The sequence below is a fragment of the Chelonia mydas genome, chromosome 5, assembly GCF_015237465.2.
Source record: "Chelonia mydas isolate rCheMyd1 chromosome 5, rCheMyd1.pri.v2, whole genome shotgun sequence".
NCBI classification, from domain to species: Eukaryota; Metazoa; Chordata; order Testudines; family Cheloniidae; genus Chelonia; species Chelonia mydas.
In genome coordinates this window covers 2,556,836-2,567,924 of record NC_051245.2, presented here as the reverse complement: position 1 = coordinate 2,567,924, position 11,089 = coordinate 2,556,836, and the positions used below count along the sequence as shown (strand labels likewise).

At 62.6% G+C, this 11,089-nt stretch overlaps 1 protein-coding gene across 1 annotated transcript; it reads left to right on the top strand.

Annotated features, from left to right (window-relative positions):
• The first annotated feature begins 1,111 nt into the window (after positions 1-1,111).
• Positions 1,112-10,797, top strand: LOC122465953. Its single transcript, XM_043547301.1, has 7 exons — positions 1,112-1,156; positions 2,482-2,628; positions 3,916-4,095; positions 5,026-5,313; positions 6,293-6,419; positions 7,517-7,939; positions 9,704-10,797. The coding sequence occupies exons 2-7, from the start codon at positions 2,503-2,505 to the stop codon at positions 10,564-10,566; spliced, it is 2,007 nt and encodes a 668-aa protein (XP_043403236.1). The 5' UTR covers positions 1,112-1,156; positions 2,482-2,502; the 3' UTR covers positions 10,567-10,797.
• The last annotated feature ends 292 nt before the right edge of the window (positions 10,798-11,089 follow it).

Sequence of the window (11,089 nt, the reverse complement as noted above, 5' to 3'; positions counted from 1 at the left end):
CCCTGAGAGGGGGGAACTGACACAGGGGTGCTGCGTGAGTCTGCAGACAGTCTGAGCCCATTGCAGTGAGAGGGGAGAGCTTCCCTGAGTATAACTGACACAGCAGGGCCGCTGAGTCTGCAGAGAGCCTGAGCCCATTGCTGTGAGACAGGGCAGCTGACCTGAGTGTGACCAGCACAGCGATACTGCCTGAGTCTGCAGAGAGCCTGAGCCCATTGCCCTGAGAGGGGGGAGCTGCCCTGAGTGACCAATGCAACAACACTGCCTGAGTCTGCAGAGAGCCTGAGCCCATTGCTGTGAGAGGGGGAGCTGCCCCAAGTGACTGACGCAGCGACGCTGCTCAACTCTGCAGACAGCCCGAGCAGGGAGGAGCACCCAGTGAATCTCAATGGAGTGATAACACCAAGCCCGACTGCTCTGGGAGCCCCTAGCAGCCCCACCCCAGCAGCGACAGTCCAGCTCCTGGGAGGAAGAACTGGGGAGCCCTGCTGATCCCGGGGGGGTGGGGCTCAGCAACCCATCCTGGGGGGAAGAAGGAGCCCTGTGCAGCTGTCCCTGCCTCTCCAGGATGTCTAGCTGAAATCGATTAGGAACATGTTGGAACTGGTCTGTCCCAACCCCTCTGAAACCCAAATCAGAGCGTCCACATGGGGTTGGCTCCACTTTCACTCCATCGGTCAAACTGGTGCCACTTTCCCACACAGAGAAGGCCTGAGAGTAAAGGCTTAAAACCCATCTGAAAGCCCGGGGAGCCCCCGGCTCAGCAAGGGGGCTGCCCATTCTCAGGGTGCCGGGGAACCACACCCCCATGAGTCCCGCTGTCCCTCAGCTCGGAATCCTGCTGGGCATGGGGTGAGCCGGGCGGGCCAGGGACACATGGGGAGCACAGGAGCGAGGGGCCCTGGGAAGCGGGACTGGTGTAAAGGGGATACTCCATGTGAGCACCTGGGATCCTGACACCCCCTGGCCCCGCTGCCCAGGCAGGGGGCATGGATGGGGCAATGCTTTGGCCATCTAGGGCTCTGCTACACTGGTGTGGGTGTGGCTAACTCTGTGGGCGGAGTCCCTGGGGAGCCAGACTCTTTAAAGAGCCAGGTGGAGGGCAGGGTGGGGCAGGCTGCAGGTAGCTGTGTCTGGAGTCAGTGCTGGGACAGAGGTAAGGGCAGCTGGCTGGGTGGGGGGCCCTGGGAGCCAGGCCTGGTCTGAAATGCAGGGCTGGTGCTCCCCACTCCCTGACTGGTTTAAAAGCTCCCGGGGAAGGGGAAGGGGAAGGGGAAGCAGCCCTTGTAGGGGTGCCTGATGCTGGCTCCACACAAGGGGTTGGATCCATGACGGCTCCAGGCCCACACGGCGCTGAGTATGTCTCGGGGGGCGCCGGTCAGTGGCTCCATGAGAGTGTAACACTGGCTAGGCTGGACTGAGGTTGCAGGGGGAGATGCCAGTGGGATGGGATGGGGGAGATCAGCCTGGATTCCCTGCCCCCAGCTGGGTAGCCCTGGCTGGTCCTCTGGCCCCAGTCTGTATTGGCTGGGGTGATTCTCCTGGGGGGTGAGCAGGCTTCTGCTCTCCCAGCATCTCCCCAGTGAGGGGCAGGGGTTTGGAGCGAGCAGGTTTAGGGGTGGTTCTCTGCCGGGACTGGGGCTCATCGGCTGCGCTTGTGAGCACCTTGCCCTGGGCTGCAATTCGGTCACTTGCTGTGTCCAGTCAATACTGAAGTGTCAGGGCATGTTCCAGGCGTCCATGGCCAGAGCCCTGCTGATCTGGGGGGCACACAGAGTCCCCACCATTTGCTGAGCCCACAAGACCTTTAGCTGCCTGGGCCATTGTCTGTAGCTCAGACTGGCTGATGGCACCCATTAGCACCTCTCAGGATAACAATAGCGGGCCCATCCTCCCAGCAGAGTACTGCTTCTCTCCCCAGGGTGGGGGAATGCCCTGTGCTCACCCTACCCTGGCTGGGAGAGGCTGGTATGGGGGGAAAGGGGGCTGTGAGGTGAGTTTGGGGGACCCAGAAAGGTGAGAATGGGGGTGCACACAGAATCCTGGGTCTGGGGGGGACTGATAATAGGGGTGCAGACAGCTGCTGGCATGAGCCTGGTATGGGAGGGAAATAGGGGGCACACTGACTCCCTGTCAGGGGGAGTAGTGGGGAGTTCCTGAAATAATAGGGGGCTGGGAGGGGGGCTCCTGGGAGGAACGGGGTGATGCATGGCACCCCGGCGTACACCGAGAGCTCTGTGGCATGTGACCCCCTGGTACCTCTCTGATGGCCTTAGCCCCAGCACCTGCAGGTCTCTGAGCAGCCAGCCCCTGTGTCGCTGGCCCAGCCCACGCGTCGCTGCCCTGCCCCGGTGTAATCCAGGCCTTGCCCAGAGAGGCTGAGCCCGTCCTTGGCTTACAGGGTCTCTCCGCTGGCGGCTCGCCCCGCGCGCTCCCTGGGTGCAGACAGCCCCTGACGCTCCCTCGCTTCCCCTGCGCCAGCAGTCGCTGCACCGTGGCCCCATGAGCCAGGCTCGGCTCCAGATCCTGGTGCTCGGCCCAGAGGCCTCTGGGAAATCCACCTTGACCAGACACCTGCTCCGCAGAGGGGGCGACAGCTGGAAGAGTCTGGAGAAACCCCAGAGAGAGGTAACCGGGGCTAGGGGCCGTCTGCAGGGCAGACGGGTGCCCTTCGGCCCTGTGCCCCACCACTCGCTACCAGAGCCTGGGCTGCACGGCATGGGGGGGAAGCTCTGCGATGAGACTGTCCGCGAGGTCCCTCGGCCAAGGCCCGTTCTACGGGGGACCCATCAACGGTGGGGCCGGGGTTAGGCCCCTCACTGCTGCTGGACAGGCAAAGTCAGCCTCCGTCTCCACTTCAAAGAGAAGCGTTTCCGCAGGCCCCCCCGGCTGGCCGAGCGGATGGGCTCGGAGTGACCCGGGGGGGCTGGGGTCTCTTCTCGGGGCAGCTGGAGGACGCAGTCCTGCCTAGTGAGGATTTCTCAGCCCTCATCCCCCGGGGAACTGGAGCCCGACGAGCTTCTCCGAAGGCCTTGTCTAACACACAATTGCAGCCCTTCCAAGGTAGCAGCTAGTCTCAGCCCGAGAGCCGTGTCAGTGCCACCGGACCAGCAGCTCCGCAGTCACCCAGGGAGGTTTCCAGGGACACCGGGCTTAGCTTTCCAGTGTAACAAAACTGAACCACCGGTGCTGGAGCACCCTGCCCGGCCCCCCGTCCGGCAAAGCCGCCAATAGCCACAGGAGCCCAGTGTTTCCCCTCAGCACTTCCACGGTGCTCTGCAGCCCCAGCCCATCTCCTCCGGGGCAGATCAGTAGTTCTGGGTGCCACAGACCTGGCTGAGCCCCTGGGGGCGTGACTCTGCAGTCCACGCTTGAGAATCGAGCCCTAGTATGTCTCAAATTGCATGCCCCGAGGCGGGGCCCGCCCCTGGGAATTCAGTCCCAAGACTAGTGTTTAAGCACCTCTCGGCTTGCTGCATCAGTTATGAATGTAAAACAATTGCTTGAGTCCTGGCACCTCTTTTGTTACAAAGTAAGCGCTGCCCAAGGCCTTTCCCAAGGGCAGCAGCTGGTGGCAGAAGCAGGATTAGAACCACCGACTCCCAGGCCCATGTGCATTCCTCAGCCAGGCTGCCCCGGCGTGAGCTCGCTGTCCCGTAGCTGAGAGAACCTCACGATTGTGCCAGGTGTGTCAGACAAAGGGCTGCTGCCCCGGTCTCTGGGACACTCGCAAGGCCCCCGTTCCCATAGACTCCTGGGTGGCATGTCTGCTGCATGCCAGGGGGGATGCTGGGCAGGGGGACGGAGGGAGGCTGAGGTTTGCCTCAGCTGGTTGCTCTGTGGGTACCTTGTCTAAAGATAGGTGGCTGTTGCTGGCTCGTATGAGAACTGTAACCGGCGTCCCTCCCTGTGCAGACCGGGAAGAGCCCCCCCACGCATGCCCGGGTGCTGGACAGGCCGAGCACAGAGCAGCAGCAGGGCGCAGCCCCCCGTCACCTCCTGCAGCACGTCAAGACCCCAAAGTACGAGGTCGTCATTGTCGATTCCCTGGAGCCCAGGGGGCTGCCCAGTAACCGGTTCCCAGGCAGTGCTCAGGTAAGTGCCAGGCTGGGGGGTGCATTACCAGAATGGCTGGGGCCCTGCTTGGTGGGGAGCTCGCTGACAAACCCAGGATCCGCTGGCTAGATGCTGACGCAGGGTAGAAACTCACCCCGGGCTGCGGGGGCGAGGGGTGTGGTTCTCCATCACTTGGAGGCTGAGTCAAGGCTGGGTCTCCGGCAGGAGGCTGGACGGGAAGATTTAACCATCTCTTCTGGCCTCAAAAGCTCTGGATCTTGCTCTAAAGATTTCCTTCCACTAACCCACTTTAACCCATGTCCATGTGCTGGTTATCGGCACGTTGGGCAGGGTTCAGTCAGACGCCGTGCCGTGGCCACCCAGGTACCTTGGATAGCTGAACGGGCAGGCTCAGCTGTGGTGCCCTTTGCCTGGCCAGCCTCTCTTGGCTGGCATTAATTCTGCTGCTGCCCTTTATTTCTCCCCCGGGGGGGTCACAGGGCACATGGCCCTAGCAGTAACTAAATATTCAGGGCTGATGTGCAGGGTGCATCGTCGGGCCATGGCTGTCTGCCCTTGGCTTCTCTGCTGCCTGCTCCTGTCTCCTTCCTCCCTTTCCTCTTCTCTGGGGGAAGAGGAGGTTTGCCCCCCCCCGTCTCAGTGCCCCTAACCCCCTGCCCCCCATCCCACCCCAAATCGGGTATCTGCATCCTGCCCTGCACTGGAATCTCTACTCCTGCCCCGTAGCCACACCCAGCGCTGGATAGAGCACCCGGACCCAGTGGGCGTGAGCCACGCACCCAGCACGAGATCGGGCGCCGGACCCCGATGGGCGCAGACTGCTCTGTGCCCTGGACGGCAGCGGTTACGTAGCCGGGGCATGGCCCAGCGCTCGTGCCTGTGTTTCCCTGGCTTCGTGTGCATCGTGTTTATCACACCCAGGCATTAACCAGCTCTCGTCTCCCCCAGGCCGGCGCTGCCATGCTGCTGGTGCCCGCAGCCGCGGGACCGCGTGAGGCCGGCTGTGCTGTCCCATACCAGCTGGTCCTCCTGGCCTGCAACCTGCCGGCCAAGCAGCTCGTCGTCTGTGTGAACAAGATGGATGCCACGCAGCCTCCCTACAGCCGCCAGCGCTACCAGGAGATCACCCAGGCAGTGAGCGCCTGCCTCCGCCAGCTGGGCAAGAACCCAGCAACTGTGGCTTTTCTCCCCATCTCGGGCTTGCGTGGGGACAACCTGCTGGAACCCAGCTCCAGGGTAAGTCTGGGGCCTAGCCACCCTGGGAAGGGCTGCAGGGCATTGGGCCAGGTGTGCCCCCCAATCCCATGGGAATGGGAGGTATTGGCTGCAGGGGAAGGGGGACGGCTTAGCTAGGCCACTGGTTTGTCCATCCTAGCAGCTGTCTCAGACTGGCACCCGTGATGCCATGTCTCTTTGCCTGCAGGCCAGAGCCGGTGCTTTGGGGAAAGCAGGGGCTGGTACTGTGGTTCCCAGGACAGCTGCATGCAGGGGAGGTGGTGCCTCGGGCTCAGACCCATGGAGGTATTGAAATCAATGGGTGCCAGGCAGCAGGGTACCCCTGGGGAGCAGGGCCATAACACCCGGGCTGTCTCCTGTCCTTCTCCTCCAGCCCTCAGCATTAAACTGGCCCTGCATCGGCAACTGTCCAGGACCCCGTCTCTGCTGTTCCAAGCCACAGAAGGCCTGTGGCTCTCGGGGGAAAGTGGGTTCCTGAGCTGGCTCTTGGCTGGCCACCCTTCTCCCTGGTCACCCTCCACAGTGTCTGCTGAGCTCCCTGGGGCAGGGGCTGTCTGTGCCGTGCCTGGCACAGCACGGTCCTGGGCCACTGCTGGGGCTGCCAGATGAGACAGGAAGTCAGTAATGTTGTCCCCTCTCCCTCGCCACGCAAAGGCCATTAAACCCCAGGAGAGGCCAGCTGCGTAACGCAGGGCTGTCCCCAGCTCCTGTGTTATGAGAAAAAAAACATCCAATCTTGATTTGAAACTGGTCAGTGATAGAGAATCCAGCATGACCCTCGGTTCCAATGGTTAACGACCCTCACTGTCAAAACTGTACACCTTGTTCCAGTCCAAATTGGTCTAGCTTCCACCTGCAGCCATTAAGCCATTCCAGCCAGGTGGAGGAGACGAGATCACTGACTTGGTGAGGCTCCCCTTGAGCAGGGGATCTGCCCTCCGTTACCCGGACAGTAACTCGGAAATTCTGCCCCTTGCAGATGCCCTGGTTCCGAGGCTGGGCGGGCACTAGGAAGCGGGGCAGTACCATGGCCACCAGCCTGCAGCAGGTCCTGGATTCTATCCTCCCTGGGTGGCCCCAGCAGGACTCCGACTACACATGTGGAGGTGGGTGGTAATTTGCCTCGTTAGGCTGGCCGGGGGAGGACGGTCTCCAGCACAGTGCTGGAAACCCTGCTTCGGCCGCAATGACTGACGCGGCCACCCTGGGGCTAGAGGTGCCTGACGCAGGGAGCCCCGTGTGCTGCAGACCAGCACCCTGGGTGCCAGAGGCCAGGATACCCCATGGAGTGAGTTTCTGGCATCCTCAGCTGGCTCAGCGAAGGGCCCTCCTGGAGCCCTCTCTGTTCCCAGGAGAGTAGGTCAGCTTTGCTCAGGACCTGGCATGGCCCCACTCAGCCAGCATCCACGCACGACTGGGTTCTTGGTGCTGACCCTGCCTCGGCAGGGCTACTTTGCTTCCTCCTGGGGCGTAGCTGGAATATAGCGCCTGGGACCTCAAACCCTGGCTTCCCAGGACAGCCTGCAGCGGGTGACGCCTAGAGGGTGCACCCCTGTACTCCTGTTGTCCCCATCCACTGTGCCCTGGCACCGGCCACCCCGCAGGGCGAGGCTGCTCGTGCAAACGGGGAGCCCCTCCCTAGTCTACAGCCCCGTCCTTCGCAGATACCGGTACTCTAGCAATGCCATCCCATGGGTCAATGGGGCACCCGCTCCATTCTGCTCTCCCCGTCTCTAGAGAAGGAGGGGGCTGGGGTGAGCTGGGCCAGGAGAATTGGAGGCTAGGAGAGCCTGAGGCTGTCCTGAGAGGAGACAGTCCTACAGGTTAAGGCTGGGATCATCGAGTCTGACCTGTCTATCCCAGGCCAGCTCCTGCACTCTAAGCCCAACCAGAGCTAGACCAAAGTGTTACAGAGCCCACCTGGGGCAGGGAGCAGGCAGATCGTCAGCAGCTGCGCACCTCGCCTGGGGAACTCTCCGCCACAAGGCCCAGTGAGAGTGTCCAGGTGACTCCGTCTGTGTCGGAGCATAGCCAACCGCTAACAGACGGGGCTGGGGAGGAATTGCGCTTTCCCAGGTGGCCGCTGGTTCTGGCCGTGGGTGGAGCTGGGGGGCTGGGCCAGCAGTGCTAACACACCTGGCTGTGCCACCTGCTTGTTACTGACCTCTCCCCCTCTCCGCTTCCCGAAACGGCGCGGGCCCAGTGTGGTCGGAGGCGGAGATGAGGAGCCTGCTCTCGGTCTGGAAGGGCATAGCAGGCCGGGTGGCGCACGGCGTGCCGCTGGCCCGGGAGATGTCCCTGGAGCTCATGGGAGCGGGAGTCAGGCGATCGCCCCAGCAGTGCCGCATGAAGGCCAATGCCATGATGAAGCAGTACTTCAACCGCCAGATCGGGGCGGGGCGGGGCCGCTGCCCGTTCTATCCGGAGCTGCACGCCATCCTTGGGAGCCAGGTCACCAAGCTGATGTATGACTTGGAGCACCCCAGCCACTCCCCACGCTGTGAGTGCAGCGCCGGCTCGACGGACCTGGACAGCGCCGGCTCGACGGACCTGGACAGCGCCGGCTCTCTCACGGAGGAGGAGTCTGACGGTGGGGAAGCAGAAGACCAGGAGATGTTTCTAGCAGGTGCTGTACTGTTTGATCTCCATTAAGCACCCTCGGGCTTGTCTACACAGGGAGCTATTCTGGCTTAGCTGCCTGTGTGGACGCTCTTATTCCGAATTGAGTGCTTTATCACAAGTTAGCTTAATCCACTTCCAAAGGCAAACTTGGAATACAGCACTCAATTCAGGATAAGAGTGCCCCCATGAGAAGCTAATCCAGAATAGCTATTCTGCTTTAAATTTGCACCCACCCTTAATCTGTATTAATTTCTCAATGGAGACAAGCCCTTTATGTCCTGGCATTAATATGTGGAGGGATGGGTGGACAGATGGCTGGCACTGGGGGCGCTGGTTGGGGCGGGGTGGCTGCCTGGTGTTCTCTTCAGTCGTCTCTGGCCATGTACATCCCAAGCCCAGACAGTCCCACGAGCACTGACTGACACCAGGCTCCCAACATCTTCCCAAGCCAGCCCGAGGCAAAGATCTCAGCAAGTGGGCCCTGCAGCTGGCTGTGCCAGGGCCCCTGTGGAGTAGCAGGGGAAGCCAGGCCCAGCCCAGGGCCTTGCTCTGAGGCAGTTCTTGTGACTGCTGCTCAGGTGCCCCATCAAATCTCACCTGCGAGACTGGCTGCTCCGAGGGGCAGGACACCCCAGCAAAATCAGCACGGGGAATTGCACCTGGAAACCCCACCCCCAGTCTGGCCCTGGCTTTTAATGGGGCACTGGCCAAAGCAGACAGCTGGGAGGGAGGCCCCTGACTTAACTGGGGCTTCGCCAGGTGGCTGTAGAAGGGCAGGGGGCCTTGTCCCAGCAAGGGACTGGACACAGCAGGCTGAGCTCCTGCTCCTACCTCTGCCTGTGACTGTCGGGCCACTCAGGCCAGTGCCGTCCAAAAATGGCCACTGGCTTCGTATGCCCAGCTTGAGACCCCAGGGATCTGACTTCTCAGGTGTCCAAAAACAGATGCACCCGAGTGCTAGGGCCCCTTCTGCCAGCACTGGCCTGAGTGCCCAGCCAGAGGATCCTGCCCTGCTGCAGAGCCAGGCCTGGCCTCCCTCAGGTGGGGGATCTCCCTCATATTTCCATAGGGCTTTAAACCCTCCACAGAGCAGAGTTACTCAGGTGACTCCCCTCACCCAGGTCCCAAGATGCAATAGCCATGGCAAAGCATGGGCCCCTGCTCTTGTCTCCTGGCAACTGGAGTCTCCTGCGGGCCAGAGATTGGCCCACTGGCCACTGGCAGTAACGGGCAGTTCCCGCTGGCATGGGGCATCAGGCTGCAGCATCCTGACTCCCAGCCAGTGCTAGGAGGTTGCCAGGCACACCAGGCCTCTGTGTCTAGAGCTATCCCGGCAGCAGGAAAACCAGCCAGTGTCACGTGGCTCCTGCCCTCCCGTTGCTGGCAGGATGAGCTGGGGCTGGACAAGTCTCCCTAAATCCACCTTTCCCCAGATGTGGGGCATTGTCTCCACAGCCCTGACGCTCTCCGACTACTTCCCACGGCAAGGCCGAGCCCCTTCCATGAAGACGAGCGAGATGGGGCTGTAGGCTGGGGGTAGGGGCTTCCCACCAGCCTAGCTGCCCTCACCATGGGTGAAGCTGTGAACCCTGTGGGACAGGGGCTGTGTTCCCAGAGGGCACCCGGCTTGGTGGGGCCTGACCCTGCCTGGGACCTGCATGTGTTGTCGTAACGCAGCCAGCCTGTGCCCGCGCGGCACCTGCTTTCCAGCGTAGATCGCTAGGTCCTGCTCTGGATCCTCACCCCGGTCTCTGCTTCTCATCCGCAGGCCTGGAGGGTGACCCCGTGAGAATGAGCAGCACCCCAGTGCCCTGCTTAGAGGCGCCCCCCACCCTCCCAGCCTCCCCCGATGGTACCACGTCAGCCGGCCTGAAGAGGAAGGACCCGGAGCACCCCCTCCTGCGGCGGCTGAAGAAGCCGCGAGGGGAAACCCTTCACGCTGGCATGCAGCCGCTGGCACCACCCCAGGGGAGTGACGGGCCAGGCGGTTACCTTGATCCTGCACTCAACTGGCAAAAGATCCTGGAGACCCCATGCCCGCTCACTTCCATCCCACCCACGCCACCCTCCCACCGCCAGCCAGCCCCACCCCTCCTGTCCCAGCCAGCGTGGCCCCAGCAGGTGCTTTCACTGCATTGCCCGCAGGCCCCACCTCCCTGGTGCCCCACTGAGCCAGTGTCTCACCCGCAGGTCCCATCCCTGCCCCTGCAGCTCTGGCACACCCCTCCACTGCAGCCCCCATCTCTCCAGCTCCCATCCTCCCCCACCCATTGGCCGCAGGCCCCTCTGCTGCGCCACCAGTCCACCCCCTTGGCCCTGCTCCCAGCCTGGCCAAGGCAGCACTGGCAGGCCCCATCTCCGCAGTTGTGCCCCCAGCCAGAGCAGCGCCAGCAAGCCCTGAGTACACATCCTGAGTACACGCGGCTGCTCCCAGTCCTGTCCCAGCCACCCGCGCTGCTGCAGCAGCCCCTGGCTTCGCCTCTCCAGTATCCGTCCCCTCCACGGCCCTGCCAGCTGGCCCGGTCTCCCCCGCTGCCCCAGCCCAGGCCTGCCTCCCCCCCAGCCCTTCTCGACAGCCGCCCCTTGCTGCAGGCACTCTGCTGGTCCCTCGCTACCACTGCACTGGCCTGATGCTCAGGGGCCGGCTCGCAGGCTGTAATCTAGCCCTGTGCCAGGGCATTGCCCACCACAGGCAGCCAGGGGCCGTGCTTTGCATCCCTCCAGCCCTGCTCACTGCCAGTCTGGCCCCTGGCCCTGCTCAGGACCCCTGGGCTTTAGGTGCAGCAGTGCCCCTGGCCCTGGAGGGTTTTGTGGGGGGAAGGGGCTCTTGGAGCTGGCTCTGTGTGTGTGTGTGTGTGTGTGTGTGTGTGTGTGTGTGTGTGTGTGGCGGGGGGGGGGTTAACTCCCTCAGCATGGAGGGGGCTCTGTAGCTACTCTGTGTTGGTAAAACTGGCTTCGGCCTGCAGGTTGGTGGCTTTCCCCCGTGCTTTGTGTTGGTAAATGGCAATAAAGTGTTTCCCTGCAGTCCTTGCTCTGGGGTTTTCTGCCCCCGGCCTCTATCCCCTGACAGACACTGCAAGGCAAATAGGGGCTTGCTCAGCCCTAGCCACGATAGGGACCATCACCTGGGCCAGGCCTCCAGCACGGCCACCAA